Here is an 18373-nt window from a genome sequence, read left to right on the forward strand (position 1 = left end):
CTCTTTCAAAATCCTGGGCTCTACCCCTGTTTTTAAAATCATCTTTCCATCAAGCACCCGAGCTTGGCTGGCCCTGATTCAGTGCCATTTCCAATAAGATTTCTGCTGTTCTAAGTATGAATTGAGAAGAACGATTTAACTCACTTTCACTCTGATTAAATTTGGAACAGGGAAGATTCCAGCCTTCAAGGCTAAAGGCAGCAATTGAAAACGTTCACCATTTAAAGATTTATTACTCCCAACCCCTCCTAAGGTACCTGCCTCTTATCACTTCCACAAACACAGTCTGCACTTTGTTTCATCCAGGTTTTTTCTCATTGTGTTTCCTCTGCTTAGACTCCTCCTCATCTAAGATTCACTGAGAAAATCTATCCACCCTTCAGTGCCGTACAAATTCTTCACCCTTTAGGAAACCATTTATATTCTTTCATCAGTTGAAGTGCCGCTTTCCTTTGGCAATTTATGCCTTCTTAATTGAATAAATTATTATAGCATATACTTACATGGATACATTGCTAAACTTTCTATCTTTTTATCTCTATCTTTGTCTCCTCCAACTTATGTAGAATATTACATCGCATGAAATTGGTTTGCTGGAAAACACCCTTTTCCCTAGACAGAATAACCCACTGATAGGTTTGAAGGGAGGGATGTCCTGCAGAGTTCTCAGTAGTCTTAGAGAAACAATCAATCCCATCACGTTTACTCATCACAAGAAATCCATGTATTTACTCTAAGATATATCTCACTATCCAGTTAATTCTTCCCATGTAGACCTTTACACATCCTAATATCACTCAGTTTCCCATCTCACCTTTATCTCCACCACCAAAATTTCCCCAGGACTCCCTGGAATACATAGTCCTTCATTTGGCTATATCTCTTAAATATTCAAGTATGGATATTACTTTCTGATTCCTCCACCTTACATCTCTCCCCCACACAAGACACTGCTTTCTTCAGCTGTCTCAAACAGTAGCTCCTATATTTTACATAGTGCAAAGCCTAGGGGTGGATAGATAGTATCTTTCTGTATCTGAATTGCTGCTTCTAGAATAGTATTCCATCTCCTTTGCCACCTCTCCCAATTCCTCTGAAATAAATGCAATCATAAGACTATGTCACCCACTATATTACCTTACTGCTGTCATCTACAGACCTCTTTAATTATCCCCTTCATTAATGGGTTATTTTAACATTTGGCTTATTGTTTTGTTTTTGTTTTTTCTACTACAATATACTTTTGGCATCATTTGTAGTCATGTAAAAATCCACAGGGGAATTCTATCACAGTAGCCTGTGACAATTGATCACTCCCTCTCTTTTGAATCTTGTTCATACATGGTGCATGGATTCTGAGTTTTCCTTCGGATTCTTCATTTATATTTTTTTGTCAATTGAAATGCCTCCTTCCTTGGAATCCACATGGCAATTTGTGCTTTACTTGAATCAATTATTACAGCACATACTTACATTGATACATTGCTAAACTTTCTATCTCTTTATCTCTATCTCTGTCTCTTCCAACTTAAGTGGAATACCACATTGCATGAAATTGGTTTGCTGGAAAATACCTTTTCCTTAGACTGAATAAACCCTCTGATAGTTTGAAGAGAGGAATGTATTCTTGCTACCTCATGACAGTGAATTCTCAGTATCCTTTGATGGATCCCTTTCCTGATCTCTAAGTGTAGAGTACCCAGGGGATAGTCTTTGGACTTTTCTATCAATACCTATTTTCTAGGTGATATCATCCTGGTACATGATTTCTTTTCTGACTCTAAATCAGCATTTGCAACTTCCTTACTTAAGAACTATGTTTGCATATTGAAAAGGTGTCACAAACGTAAAATCTCCAAAGATGAACTTTTGATTCCTACCACTACCTTACTTGGGGGAGAGATGTTCAGAACAAAACCCTCAGTCATTTTTTATTTTTATTTTTATTTTTTTTATTTTCTCGTATTTCCCCATATATGATTTATCAGCAAATCCTTTTGGCTGTATTTGTCTCACTTAACACCATCTCCCCTGACTACTAGCATGATTCAAGCCACTATCAATTCTTGCCTGAAAAGCAAGGCATTAGAGTCTGTCTCTACTCTTGTCTGATAACACTGTTACTCACCACTCTCAACCCTGCACAGCATCCAGAATAATCCTTTCATATCGGATTATGTTACTCCTCTGGACAAAACCATTCAACACCTTTCTTTCTAAAACTTCTAAAATAAATCCCATATGGTAGTCCTGGACTACATTTCCAATCTCTTCTCAAACCAGTCTTTTTCCATCACAATGACCTCCCATCTCCCTCTACCGTCAGAGACTTTGGAATGATCAGAATGCTCCTTACTTAGGAATCCACAAGCGTTTCTCTTGACCACATGAATTTGTATTAAATAGCTACTGATTTCCTTGATATACTATTTGCTTTTTCCCCCTAGTTTGTCTCATAGGATGGTTACTTTTTGTTTATTTAATTGCTTTTAGAATTATTCTATGTCCCATTTCTAGAACAATGAACACTTGAGTACTCAAAAATATTTAGTGATTAAATGAATGAAATGAATCAATCAATGGAACCAAAATATTAAATAAGATAAAAATCAACGCTAAAGGATTGTTACTTGCAAATCATCATAATGTAAGATACACAAACAACAACATACACACAAAAATGTGATCAACCTAAATTTATGGACTACTTTTAGTCACAACTTGTGATTCAGATCAGGAGTTAGTATTTGGCACTGTGGAAGAGCTATTTTGCAATTACAACACATAAGCTCTATTGGTTTCATTGATTTTGCACTTTCTTAGGGTGTTTAAGGTTATAAAACTATATGTAAGAAGAGCTGTAATCATGGTCTTCCCGGCAAAAGGGAAAAAAAAAGGCAGTTGTTCACGTGGGAGACTATAGGCCATCAATAGCTGGATTTACACAGGGAAATTTAGGTTTTATGTGTGTGTGTTAGTAGCAATTTAAAAAATTGATTTATTAAAATACTTTCAAAAATAACTATAATTGAGAAAGCATAAAGCTCTAGCTTCTAACCTTTCCTCCCAAATGCAAGGTAATATTTATAAATTTATTTCTTAGTAATAAAACTATTGCAACTGTGTGTACTGCCAACCATTAAAGAAAATCTTTAAACTTAGTTGATAACACCTAATTACGAAAAAATGGAAAATTATCAACTTTGGTCTTAGACTGGTTTTATTTAATTCTAAGTCGGTTAGTAAATTTTTCTGACATATCCAAATTTTTAAACTTTTAGTAAAGTACTAAAATTAGTAGTGGTGTTTTACATTCATATAGCTAGCATTTAGGATTTTTTAAATTATTGCAGAAAAAATAATTTCAGAATTTATTATATTATTTCTTCTATTACAAAATGGCAACTTTATAATTTACCACTAGAAACTACAGCATGAAAATCTTTGGAGTTACTCTGAATAAAACCTTTTAAGGGAATAAAACCTATGAAGAAAACATACATTTTAATATCTTATTCAGTGTAAAACATCATAAATCATTTGTTCCTGTTTTTGTCTTAAAAACAAAATTTAAAAAATGTCCTTAGTATTCATCTCATAATTAATCTGCATTTAGTTTGGCCAATTAAACTCATATATCTCTAAGTTTCAGATTTTGTTTAAACAGGAATAAGTACTCAGCTAATACAAACCACATGGTTATTGATTATCGGCAACATTCAAGCACTTTGCTTTTACTTACTTTAGTCCTGTATCTTAATAAATTTGCTCATACCTTAACTCTTAGCACAGAAGTAAACATTCTTGCATCTTCAGATACACCACCAATGTAGAATTTTTTCTGAAACACTGGGGGATGATCATTTTCATCCTGAATCTCAATATATACTTTTGCTGTATTACCTGGAGGATAAGAAGTAATATATATTGGTGGTTATTCATTTAAAAACGCACTGGAGTAAACACTTGTTATACTTTCTTTTTTCTGAAATCATGGAAATCACTCAAATCAAAAAATGTTGTTCCAAAATGCATACCTAATACGACAAAATCCAGAGGACACTGATAATTATAATGCCGTGTTTCCCCGAAAATAAGACCTAGCTGGACAATCAGCTCTAATGTGTATTTTGGAGCAAAAATTAATATAAGACCCAGTATTATATATTATATTATATTATATTATATTATATTATATTATATTATATTATATTATATTATATTATATTATATTATTAGATCTGGTCTTATATTATAGCAAAACAATGCTCCAAAAGACGCATTAGAGTTGATTGTCCGGCTAAGTCTTATTTTCGGGGAAACAGGGTGTTAAGTTGTTGCTATTTCTTTCAATTATAAAGTCCTGATAATTCAATTCATTTGATTTAATAGGTAATACAGTATTGTGTTCTAATCAGTTTAATGAAACGACTCAACTGTTCATATTTACAAACACTTTACAAACATTACCAATTACATAAAAGTGACACAGATATATAAACACCTTATGAAGTAATAAAAACTGCCATAAACTAAAATATATGTGTATATTTTATTCTTAAATATAAAACTAGCAATGGTATTCCCTTAGCTTAAAATGCATTATAGTATATGTATTTAAGATTAAAGGTAAGCAATGGTTAGGTCAGGTACTTATTTCCACAAAAGTAAAACAAATTTTATCCTTATTAAAGGCTATATATCATTCACTGCAAAAGATAATGGTTGGAGATATGATTGCCATATAATTCATAAATGCTGGGTTTTTATAATTTAAACCATACTCAAAATATCATAAAGAATATAGTTTATCATCTCACCCCATCAATCATCACACCTTTAATAAGAAGTGGAGCACTTGTCACTAGTCCAAGAATGACTCTTTACAAATAATCCAATGTATAAAAATAATTTACAAACCAGATAAAATGAGAAGTGGTTAATCATTTTGCAAAAAGTAGACTCAAATTATATAAGTATTCTGATGCATTACTTAAGTGAACTTCTATCATGCATTTCAGTTAGGATCAAACATATGACAATTGATCTACAAACTATCAGGGACACACTAACTTTGTTACTTTATCATATCCCTATATAACTTATTAACACCAGCCTACTAGCACAGTGGGTACGTCATGGGTGTACAATATATCTGTGCTGATTGAATAAATGAATGAGAAACCTGCACTGTGTTAATACGAATTAGAAACAGGCTGCCTTTTGCTTGCCCTGGAAAAGAGCAGACAGACAAGAGAGATAGCTTCAAGGTTGTATACCTATCCTGCTGCTATTCATTTAGTTCCCATCTTTATTGTCACTTTCACACCACTCCTGAACTGGAAGAGCTAGAATCAATGGGAAAAATGGGCTAGGTCTACAGAGAAGAGAGCTAATGGCAAATTATTCTTCTCTATCTTACAGTGCCAGGGCTCCAAATTGCACTCTGGTGAGTCACCAACAATCAGAGTTCATCCAACATGAAACCCATTTTTATCTTAGTAACACACCATTTTAATTTCTGGGATTAAAAGTGCTAACAGCTCTACATTTAATATGTTTTTAATTTTTTTTTTTTACATTTAATATTTTTAATGAAAAGTAATCCTAAACTATATCACCTTTCCAATTTTTTTTATGTTTTTTAATTAATGACCACATTAATGATCCCTATTTGCAACACTTGAAAAAGTAAAGGTTAATTTCAAATCACTGTAAAGGAATAGATTTATGCTTTGAAGCTTGTCTACTTTTCTCCTGGCACTTCAGAAAATTATGACAGAAGGTTAGGCCCAGGCATAAATGTATTATGCCATTAGGAACAATTTGTGCTTTAGTAAATCTTTTAAAAAGCTATTATTTCCTTAAGTATTGGGAAAACTAATGAATGAGTCAGTATTTTAATTTAAAGTAATCGTTATATGCCATATTAAAATATTTTATGCATTTTATGAACTCCAGAGACACTATAGTAAAATAATTATTTAGTGTATCAATTTAGCAATTATTAAAAAATCTGTAATTAACATGTATAAACACATCTAAATAAATATCTTTTTACACTATTGATATTCAATGATTATAAATTTCATATAAAATAATGTTATCCAATTTTAACAACTGCACTAAAGTTTTTCAGCATTTTCTTTTATAATATATTCATCTCACAAAAACATAATTATAAAATAACATGCTTCCCTATCAGTTGTGCTGCAGTCAATATTTGTTATGAGACGGATACAAAATTTAACCATATGTAATTTAATGCTTTAAAGAAAGCATGGAATAAAAATTTTGATAGTAGTTCCATGTCATAAGTTATAATATGAGAGCAAGTACAATTATGGAAGGATAATCATAGTACATCCTTAAGTATCTTTCTAGATTCTTTCTTTTAAATTTTCATCTTCCAGTTTGGGGCATATTTAACTTTATATGCATAATAATATATATATATACAGAGGGTGCCAAGAATGTATAGACATTTTAAGAAAGGAAAAACGTGTATTAAAATTGTAATACTCAATATATGCCAATAATAGAATATGAATACAAGTCACATTTGACTTCTGCAATTACAAGAGGAGCTCAAAGTGGTTACCATCAGCGTCAAGACACTTCTGATTATGACAAACTACTGTTTGAGCAACGCTGACCAAAGTGTTAATGTCTCTTAAAATGTGTATACGTTTTTTTGGCATCCCCAATATATATATAGGTAACCCTCGTATAACACGTTTGTTAGGTTCCTAAAAATGCTGTGTTACGCGAATCCATGTTACACAAAACAAAGAACTAGTACAAAAAAGGGAGTTAGGTTCAAAAATTAAAAAATCAACAACAACATACTATTATATTTTTATAATTAAGAGAAATATCTTTATTAAAGCAATTTTCACCAAAAATATAACATATTAATATCTATTAATAAATGTTTTCTTCATCATTACTACTAAGCACCATTAACCAAGGGCATTTTCTTTTTGACAAGATATCTTCATATTCTGAACTTAATACTCCACAAAAAAAATGGTTTTAAAATTCTAATAAATTTTAAAAGTTTGCAGTCAAATCTGATACGACATCCATGCTCGAATCAAAAATTTCAATTGAGATATCTTTTCCTCTTAAAAGCTCTTATTATGCTCCCTATTGTTCGGGGATTTGTCTAATTATCAAACCGTGTTAGAGTGAAACCGTGTTCTAGGATGCCATGTTGTACAAGAGTTTTCCCTAATTCTCGAACCGTGTTAGAGCAAAACTGTGTTATAGAAGTGCCGTGTTATACAGGGGTTACCTGTATATATAACTTCTATTCAACCTGGATGATATGTTACTTTTTACTCTTGACTTTTTAAATGCTTGCCTAAATATTTAATTTGTGTAATTAAATGATATTGGAATTGAATCATGAATCTGTGCTGCTGAATTGTGTGATTTCTTATTCATCTGTCAGAAAAAGGAATGAAAAGGAAATACTATAAATAGTTTACATATACTCAGTGTATTATGCTATTGGGTTCCATATATGCCTCATCCTGGTCTATTTTAATACCAAATAACTTTATAATATTCAGTACGTCCTTGTGGCATTTTATAAGTTTGAGTTTTGTGCAATCACAATTTTATTGAAATTAGAAAACAAAAGCAGCACCACAGTGCAGTTATTAGTGTAAGTAATGCTTTTTTTACATCTCTATGAACTATTTAAAAATGTTTTCATTTTAATCATGCCTTTGTCCAAATTGAAGATCATCTATCTATCTATCTATCTATCTATCTATCTATCTATCTATCTATCTATCTATTTATCTATCTATATATATATTCTTATTTTAATAGTTCCTTATTTCTCTTTAAAAGTTAAAGAATTTTAAAATAGCCAACTTCTTGATATGTTCTTTCTATGTTTACCTAACTTTCAATATTGGTAGCTAACAATTATTGAACAGTATGTGGCAGATATCATTCCAAGTTGTGCAAAACATTCTAATTCCATGAGATGAAACTATTATAATTATTGTTATTTGTATTTTAGCACTTGAGTTAAATGAAATACAGAGAGATAAGTAACTTGGCCCATGTTCCCTCTAGTACATGGTAGTGGCTGAGATGTGAACCCATTACTTGCTGACACAACCCACACATTTGTATGTGCTTATTGTTGCTTCTACCTGTTTAGGACAGTGGCAAATTTGTGTATCTTAACAAGAATAAAAAAGAAGTTTTAGATTTATTTGCTAGCAACAGCTTAAAGATTACAATCATAAACACCTTGATTTTCTGTAATTATTCGCAAGGAGTCTATTTACGTTGTCGTCATCACCATCTCAAGGGTGCCTTCACTGACACCTACCCAACAGTAGTCATTTTAATTCCAGTAGTATTTTTATTTTCTGCACAGCCCGTAACCACTGTCTGAAATTATGTTAGGTGAATGTTTATTATCTGACTCCTCAATTAGAATATGATATACTTGATAGCTTGTCCTATAGCATGTTGAATAAGTAAAAGGAAAAATATATTAATTGGTTAATATATTTTAATATTTCCCTTTGCTGTTGATGATTTCAGCCTAGTCACACCCCTTAGGGTAATACATTTCATAAGTTTATAATTCACTGTGTGAAAAAGAACGCCCTTTTATTTGCCTTGAATTTACCTTTACCCACTTTAAGAAATGTCCTCTAGTTGTCAGGTGTTAGACTTGGTCACAAACAAAAGAATATCTTAAAAATACAGTACGTAAGGTAGAAAAGGAAGGGCAGGGGGACAATGGATGAAACTGGAGGGGACTGTGCTAAGAGAAGTAAGCAAGATGCCGAAAAACAAGTACTGTATAATCTCACTTATATGTGGAATATTAAAAAGGAGAACTTGTAGAAACAGAAATGATTGCCACGGCCTGGGAATGTGGAAAATGGGGAGATGTTGGTGAAAGGTACAAATTTTTAATTATAAGATGATTAATTTCTGAGGATCTAATGTATACCACGGTTACCAATATAGTTAATAATTCTGTATTGTATACATGAAATCAGCTACACACACACACACACACACACACACACACACACACACAAATGGAAACTGTAAGTTAATGGGTTGATAGCTAACTTGATTGTGGTAATCATTTGACAGTGTATATACATATGTCAAATCACCATATTGTACACCTTAAATAGATACAATTTTATTTGTCAATTTTACCTGAAAAATGTTGGGGATAAATTGGGATGTGTCTAATAAAAAATGTAAAATATACCTTGGCCAGTCAAAAAAACACATTATATACTCCTATAGTATAATCACTAGAATAACATTCACTTAGATTTTCTGATGCATTAACAACAATGTGCATGACTTTCACTAAGTGCATGTAAGGACTAAGAACTGTATCACGATCTTTCACTAAATTTGGGTTTTAATTATTTCCAAGGCAGAAACTTTGATTTAAAATTTTAAGAGAATCTCCTTGTGTTTTTTTTTTTAAATCTCCTTGAGTATTTGCAGATTCCTTTTTTTTTTGAGGGAGGGCTCAGTATTATAGCCTTTATTTAAGGTAGTTATGAAGCACATAACAAACTGAAAGATTCAGAGGGGCAGATTCATTTTTCAGAAGTACTGTAATTTCCTCATGGTAATTGTTTAATAAATGTTGAATTATTAGCACTCCCCCAATCTTGTCTCCACTTAAATAAAAATGAATCAATCTGTTTTATACTCATAAATTAAGTTACATATTTGAAGCCCTTGAGAATCACAGTAGCAAACAAAAGCACATTGTTGTTCAGTTCAAGACTGTCTCTCTTAAAGACAACACATTTTTACCAAAAATAAAATTAATATTAGAAAAATACTGAATCTGAGACCATTTCATATTCTATGGACTGTTTGGAATTAACATGAAGATTCTTGGTATGCACTATTGTTAAGTTCTTCTGTGTTCCTCTGCCTTAGTTTATACGTGAGATAAATGATTAATTCTGTAGATAAAGTAATGTTTAAGAACAAAAGGATCACTGGAGATAAGCACAATCTTCTACTGGGTTCATAGTTATTCAATTAAAAAGAGGATTTAAATGAAGAATATGGAAGAAATATGTTGTAATGTGTTCATTAGACAGAATTAGCATGAATATGACATATTTACATGCTTTAAAAAATACATTGGATTTATAGATGATGTAATACAGAATTGTATACCTGAAATCTATGTAATTTTACTAACAATTGTCACCCCAATAAATTAAAAAAAATACATTATTATATATGACAAAAATCCCTGCTTATTATTTCTTGGTTTTTGCTCTGCAAGAACTGTACTTAGTTATATTCATATACACTATTGATTTTCAGTAGCTAGGCAGCAAGAGAGATGGAATCTTTTGAGGTTCATTTGAATAGGTTTTTCATTTAGTTTTGACATTGATTTAATTAGCCTTTGAATAAATTTAATTGCGTGCATCTAAAACATACATTTTGTGTATGTATTTGTTGAAAGGGTAAAAACTGAATTAGGGAAATAACTATGCATAACTACTGACTTCAAAAATTGACACTCAGATTACTATAATATATACCTGATTTTCAGCTAATTTCTTTAGTGAAGAAAACGACGACATTGACAATTTTACTATTAGAGTAATGGGATAATCAGGAGAGTAATATTCTAAATATATATATATATTTTTGGTAGCTATTGCTTTTATTTAAATATGCATATCTTCAGAGTGGCTATAATGGTCTTCTGATAATTAAAGGAATTATTAAAATTATTAAATGTGATGCTATTAAAATTATGGGAAGACATTTTTGTTTAAAATAAAGCAGACAAATTACAACTCATTGTAATGTACATGTGATAATTTAATGAAATAAATTTCTCTATAAACAGTAAACATGAAAATAGAAGCTAAGAACGCAATATTGTTCCTTTTCATTGGTATTGCTAGTATTTTGTGCTAATTCTATGAGACAAACTAATGCAGATAGAGGCCTTCACAAGGGAATAATTATGACTTTCAGCTCCATCTGTTTCCATTCAGAATAAACAGACACTATTTTAATTCATTTGTATCTATGAAACTCCAACTCTCTCCACAAAGCAGCCAATGTGTGACCATAAGGACCAACAAAACTGCTATAATTGTAAATTGGGCAATAAAAAATTTAAGCACAAACTGTTGAGCCAGAGCCCAAGTCAAATACCAGTAATTCCCCATGTATGAAATGTGACCTTACAGAGGTTACTTATACATTTTAAGCTAAATTTTCTCATCGATAACCTAGTTTTCATATATAAATAACCAACCATTTAATTACATTAAATTTCCTGTAAAGCAATAAATGCATGGTGGCTTCACTATTTCAAATATGAAGCAGAGCTTACTGACTCTCAAGGTAGGAAAAGTGTTAGTAGCATTATTGTCGTCATCATTATCATCATAATCAGAAGGAGGAAGAATATTAATGCCATGGAATTAAGAAAAAACATTTTCCTTGCATTAATTTATAAAAGAAACTTGTTTTTATATGGGGTATTATGAACACATAGGGACCATTAAATAAGGTAGTAGAAAATACGTATATTTTTACTGCAAATAGAAGAAATAGTAATGAAACACTATTGGAAAATGTAGTAATAGTGTCTTATTGAATATCCATACTTATGTTTACATGACAAGACTACACATTTACAGAAAACTCATTTAAAAAAGTTAACAGTATTTGGAGAAAAACAGACACACACTATAGCGTATTTGATGTAAAAATTCTGCTGACCTTACAAGCCTAATAAGAATCATTTTATCTTAAAATGCAGAAGTGTAACTAAGAAAAAAATATATATTTGAATACATAATTAAATAAGCTGTGTTTTTAACATATAATTTAAAAAAATATATATTTTTTAAGCCCAAAGCTGTTTTATTTAAATGGAAGAAATGATTAATAAATTTGGTAAAATATATAAATTTGGTAAAAAAAAAAAGATAAGCCAACAACAAAAAAGATTGTGTTTTGAATAGGCAATTTGCTAACCTCTTGAAAAAGTACATTATTGGTAGTGACTAATATCACATAGGCAGTCTTGAATTGTCATGCATGCCTCTAAACACACACACATGCACTCACACACTAAACAAATAAACAAATAAAATTTAAGTAAAGAAAAATTAAATTAAAAAAAAAGAATATGTAGATGTATATGTTTTGGTTTCCTTATCATTGGTTTTCAGAATACATAGTAACATGTCTAAATATTGAAGATTTATAAGAACATAGAGGTAGAATGAGTGAGGAAAAGAGAGCAACAAATTACATCAGAAAGTAAAAATAAGAGAAAAAAATGAAGAATAAAAAAGAGAATGGGAAAGAAAAAAGATAAATATATAAAGATAGTAATGTTGTATCTAGTACATTAAATATGCTTTGCTAAATGAGTATCTGTTAAATATATGAATATAGAGAGAAAATAAAAAAAAGGAAATAAAGATTAAAGGAGTGAAACAACAACAAAAAAAAAAGAAAGAAAGAAGTATTATGTTCTTCTTTCTTGAGACTTAAAGTAATTAAGGTTAAATGAGGTCATAAAGGGAAGCCCTGGTCCAAAAGGATTAGTGTACTCATGAGAAGTGACACCAGAGATTTAGCACTCTCTGTCTCTCTGCCTCTGTCCCTGTTGCTGTCTCTTCTGGTCTTTCCTCTTTCCCCCCCTGTGAAGACAGGGTGAGAAGGCACCCATCGGCCATCCAGGTAGAGAGGCCTCACTAGAAACCAATCCTATATCACCTTGATCTTGGATTTCTAGCCTATAGAACTGTGAGAAAATATATTCCTGTAGTTTAAACTACCAAGTCTATGGTATTTTGTTATGGCAGATTGAGCAGATTATTACAGTGATAATACTAATTACTTAATAATTGAGAAGTTTCTGAACTAAATGCTTTCAAAGCAGTATATTAACTTATCCCCATAATGACACTCTTATTATCTACATTATACTGATGAAGATAAGGGGGGCTTAGAGAGATTCAGCTATATGTCTAATACTACACAACTAGAAAGAGGAAGAAGATTCAGACCCACAACTCTGACCATGTATATCCTTAACCATTTCGCTTTATGGCCTTCCTTCAGTTTGAGGAATTTTTAAAATCCAACATAATCTTTAAGCCTCTCTAAAGTTTGTGATTTCTGGGGGACAGTTGTGTCAACTTGTGTAAAATTTGCTTTTTATTTAGGCATTATGTATTTAGCTATACTCCATGTCTAAAACCACAAGAAGAACTATTATTTCACTGGGAAATTTCTAAGGCTTTCCACATTTTTATAAATGCTCTTGAATATGAGAATATAGAATGGTTAAATGGGGCCAGGGAAAGCAAACCTACTTCTCAGTTCCATCAGGAAAATGGTTGAAAGACTATGTAGATAATCTACTTCAAAATTAAAACTGCTCAGTGGAAGTGTTTCTATATATCTCTCACTGAAACTATCCTTCATTCCTACTTCATGAGAGCTCGAGGCAAAGAAACACCATGAATTCAAAAGGAAAAATCCTTTTTCTACATACTTCAGTACTTTTTGACTGACTCTGAACAAGGACAAAAGCCTACTTTCTCACCTATAACCTGTTGAAAACAATAGGATCATTTTGGTAATTAAATATTATAATAAACAGATATGTGATTATCATTACCATAAAAATTAAAGCTTTAGAGTTGTCCATAGAAATTGAAAAGTGTTTTGATCTACATGCTATTTCAAAACATTTGCATAGTGGGTAAACTATGTAAAAGCATATAGTAGAATACTTATGTATGCCACAAATGTATAGTTTTGGATCAGTATATGCAAACAAATAAATACACACACACACACACACACACACACACACACCGGGGGTGCCAAAAAAAGTATACACGTGACTTGCATTCATTTTTGTTATCAGTATACAAGTATATTGAGTATTACAATATTGATACAATTTTCTCCTTTCTTAAAATGTGTATACGTGTTTTTAGCATCCTCTGTGTGTGTGTGTGTGTATATATATATATATATATATATGTATGTATATATATATATCGACATATAATATGATATATATCTGCCCCTGGTTCCCGACACAGAGCTCCAAAACCCCTTGTAAATACAAGTGCTAGGAGAACATTTTGTTCTACCTTTAGTCTGTGACCCTGGTTCCTAATGCATAGCTCCTAAGACCTTTGCAATTTCTTGAGTGATAGAAGCATCAGATGCTGAGCTTCTAAATCCCTGGGAATTTCCTGAGTGATAGGAGCATCTTTTGTTTCATGAGGTGACTTAGTATGCGTCAGGATGGGTGCTGGTCACCTGAAAGAACAAGTCATGATTAGGAGCTTGAAACTTTCATCTTTACACCCCATTCTCCAGAGAGGGAAAATAGTTGTAAATGGAGTTAATAACCAATCATGTCTATGTGATGAAGCCTCCATTAAGTCCACTACAATAAGAAGTTAGGAGAGCTTCCAGATTGGTGAATATATCTACCTACCAGGAGGATGGTGCATCTGAACTCCACAGGGACAGAAACTGCTGGATTGGGACCCTTTCCGGTCTTGCCCTATGCATTTATTTATACGTATTCTTCATCATATCCTTTATTATATAATAAATTGTTAAATATAAGTACATCGTTCTCTGAGTTTTATGCGCTGTTCTAGCAATTGATTGAATCCAATAAGGGGGGTCATGGGAACCTCTGACTTATAGGTAAGTCAGGCAAATGTTGCAGGTACCCTGAAGACATTATTTTCAATTGGCATCTGAAGTGGGAGGCAGTCTTGGGGAACTGAGCCTCAACCTGTGGGCTCTGTGTTCACTCCAGTTAGTATCAGAATTCAATTGAATTGTAGGACACACAACTGGTGTTGCAGAGAATTTCTTGATGAGTGGCAAACCCATATATCAGATGTCAGAAGTATTGTTAAGTGTGGTCGTAGTGTGAAAGTAAAGGAGAAACATACAGGAGGATTGTGTTTTTCCTGTATAATGTATGTTAGAAGATTAGCATTTTTTTTGATCATTATAATACATCCTTTAGAAAGAGGAAAATAAAAAAAAGATGTAATCTACAGGATATGACTTAGTACCTGAATCGATCCATCCTCTTGGTATAAGTATAGCTTTGAACATTTTTTGAAAATTATGGATCACAGCTCCATAAAAAGGACTAGTAAAAATATGAGCAAAGATTTTTCATTTTAGAGCAGTGATGGGCTCCAAGGATCTCATTAAGAACTGCTGTTTTCAGCTGCCACTTATAAAACAAACTAGATTTTCAGTAATATGAGAAGAGGTAAGTAAATTACGATTTAGAAGCGGAAACAGAAGTCATAAAGCATAATATACAAAACAAAACATTTTGGTTCCTTTCTATGCCTTTTCCAAAATGCCATCTCCTGCATCTAAAGAGCCTGGGGAGACACTGTGTGAATCTTTACATTTTCTGCATCAACAACCCCCGGCCTTTGCTAGGTAGTTAAGCATACTAGCTTATTTCCCCCTAAATTAAAAGAATTTGCTTATTTGTTTGCTTGTTTGTCGGTAAGAAGATATTTCCCTAGGCATATGTGATTTACTTGTGAAGATTTAACCAAGAAGCAATGACTACAGAGAAGTAATCCTGTATACACAATTTAATTACTCTTTATATGTACATATTTCTTCATTCATTAGTCAGTTGGTACACAACACATTTAATAATTAGATTTTTGCAGAGATATTAGAAGCAATACAAGGTGAATTTAACTACAACTACTTAGTGTAATGAACATGCTAAATTTAGTCCTTAGAAAATATTTAATTAATTATTGTCAAATAAGGGTTCACAGTTGTTGCAATTTTCATTAAATTCAGGCATTATCTTTCATCTTCCCAAAACTTCTGAGAGAAAAAAATAAAATGTTGAAGCAACATAAATTTGTAAGCTTTCAAAAGTTCAAGTAAAATCAGCTATTTAAATTTTCAAGCTTCAGTCACAGTAAAAATGGAAATAAAATTTTCATTACTATAGAAAGTGAAATCTAGCACTATAACTGCCAAGTAATATGCCACTCTCTACACCTGTCTCCACACTGCCCACCTGAACATTTCGGTCAACTACGTTTGGGTTCTAAATTGACTTTAAAAAGGTAAAGTAGAACATTTTTAATTTGTCTGCCAAACATCCCACTGTCCCTTATTTTGGACACAGAACTGTGTTTTCCCCCTTGGGTTACTATGCCTCTATTCCATGTGCTCTTAATGAAACTGTCAATCACAGAAAGCTGCACTCCACCCTTGGCCACGTGTATGCCTTAACCCAGGCTAATCAGATTCTCCCTCTCAGACACTTGACCCTTGTGCTGATTGCCAGTTGTTTTAGGTCTATGATCCCAGTGGTCTTGATGGCACTGACCAAAAAAGCAGTGTTTTGAGTTTCTGACTAAGATGGCTAAAGCTTATCTTTTTTGTTTGTTTGTTTGTTTGCTTGCTTGTTTTGCTCTTCCTTAGATCCTATTCAGCTTTTCCTTTATGCAAACCACCAAAAATTCCTCTAGTAAGTTGTTTTTTTAGTATACTGCCAACCAAATAACCATTCTAAGTACAGTTGGAAATTATCAACTTAGTCCGTATCAGAGAATAGGGACCATATCTCCCGACCTACAGAAAGAGTTTGCATTTTTCCCTCCCAAGGTACCAAAGACATTATAAAATGCAAATTTTCCTTTGAGTGTTACAAAACTTAATCAAGTGTTAATGTTTTGCCTATTTTCCCCTTTTCAACATAGATGATTACATTATTTTGACCATTATTTGAGGGGAAAAGGTCTGTGTTTTTGTTCATACATTGCTTGATTGTCAATCAAGACCAGAGTACTTAAATTTAAAGACTCTGAAAGATAGTATGACTGCTTTAGTAACATGTTACAAGCTACAACCATTGTTTAGGCAAAATACTTAGAGAGAGACATGTGGAATCCTACATACAATAATTTAGAGGAATAGATAAAGCATTTTTAGTATGTGATTGCTATATTTTTAAATGTCACTCAAACATTTCATAACTAGTAAATAAAATAAAAATAGCAATAATAATTATAGCTTTTAAATTGGGTGTTGTTCTAGTAATTTAAACACTTTGCAGATATCATTTTTCTCAAAATTCTCAAACACCTTAAGAGGTGTAAGAATATTTACACTGGTATGATTTTGAAGATTCTAGAGCTCAGGGAGGTTAGTAAAGATCAAAGATGTGTCTGGAACCCTGGCCTGTCTGATATCAAAGTCAAGGATCTTAAACAATTTATTACATTACATTTTTAGTTATCTGTGTTTTTTCTGCTATCCTAAGGTAATCTTGAATTTGAACTGTGTCAGTGGTAAATCATCTGAGTTATAACATTTTTTTTCTTAATAAAATTTTCCTTTACCTTTTGTCATTTAATCTTATGTATATTTTAGCATTTATGGAATATCACCTAATAGGAAATTCTCATTAATTAAACTGAGATGCTGGACTGACTAGAGTATCTAACTGCCTTGTGCGTTTTAATAAAACATAGAAATCTCTGTCAAGGAATATTGATAGAAAGTATATGCCGTATACAAATAAATGACAATAGACGTTGAAAGTGGAAAGTGACAACATTTAAAATAATGATTTTCTTTAAATTGTTTGTCTGCAATTATTTTCAAGATATTACATAGGGGATTAATTAGGTTCACAATACCAAGAGGAAGAAAAACAGAAACAAGATAGATTAATTGCACTTATAAAAGTTCCCGCGGATGAAGAATGAATTGGCTTTGGAAGAAGAATTGACTACTAGACTAGTGTTTTGAATAATAATTAAAATGAATGACAAACTAAATTTGTTTCTTATTTCTGAAACAAAATTCTCAATTTGTCTCTTTGTATTCATATAATATGTAAGGTAAGCTAACATGCATGCCTCATAAAAATATAACAATTAAAAAATAAAGGAATATTTAAGAATACACCAAATTATAATTTTAACATAATTGTCTATTGTGTAGATAAAACCGAGAAATCCTTTACCTACTATAATTTACCTGTTGTCTTTCATATACAAGTCATCTTTATTTATATGACGTTTATAGTTACTGTGTGACACAACTGTCATTGGACTTATTTCCTTCAGTGAAAATTTTTTTGACCATCAGTAACATTTGATGTTTCCACCATCTTCTATCTCTCTTGAAACTCCTCTCCTTTGTTTAACTAACAGGCCATTCATTACGCACAATTCACTCTTCCTTTCCATGGTGTCTTCAGTGCTGTTTCTTTCTCTCATTCACTAAATGAAGGTTTCTCCAAACACAG

General features: G+C 31.9%; 1 protein-coding gene across 1 annotated transcript in view; it reads right to left on the minus strand.

The window, feature by feature from the left end:
• Nucleotides 1-18373, minus strand: part of PCDH15 (protocadherin related 15) — a 1316677-nt gene that overhangs the window by 74528 nt on the left and 1223776 nt on the right. Inside the window, exon 30 of the mRNA XM_088791982.1 lies at nucleotides 3776-3903. Coding sequence (XP_088648108.1) covers nucleotides 3776-3903 — 128 coding nt within the window. The remainder of the gene's footprint in view (nucleotides 1-3775; nucleotides 3904-18373) is intronic.

The sequence above is a fragment of the Rhinolophus sinicus genome, chromosome 15, assembly GCF_057876585.1.
Source record: "Rhinolophus sinicus isolate RSI-liver-muscle chromosome 15, RSI-T2T, whole genome shotgun sequence".
Classification (NCBI taxonomy): Eukaryota; Metazoa; Chordata; class Mammalia; order Chiroptera; family Rhinolophidae; genus Rhinolophus; species Rhinolophus sinicus.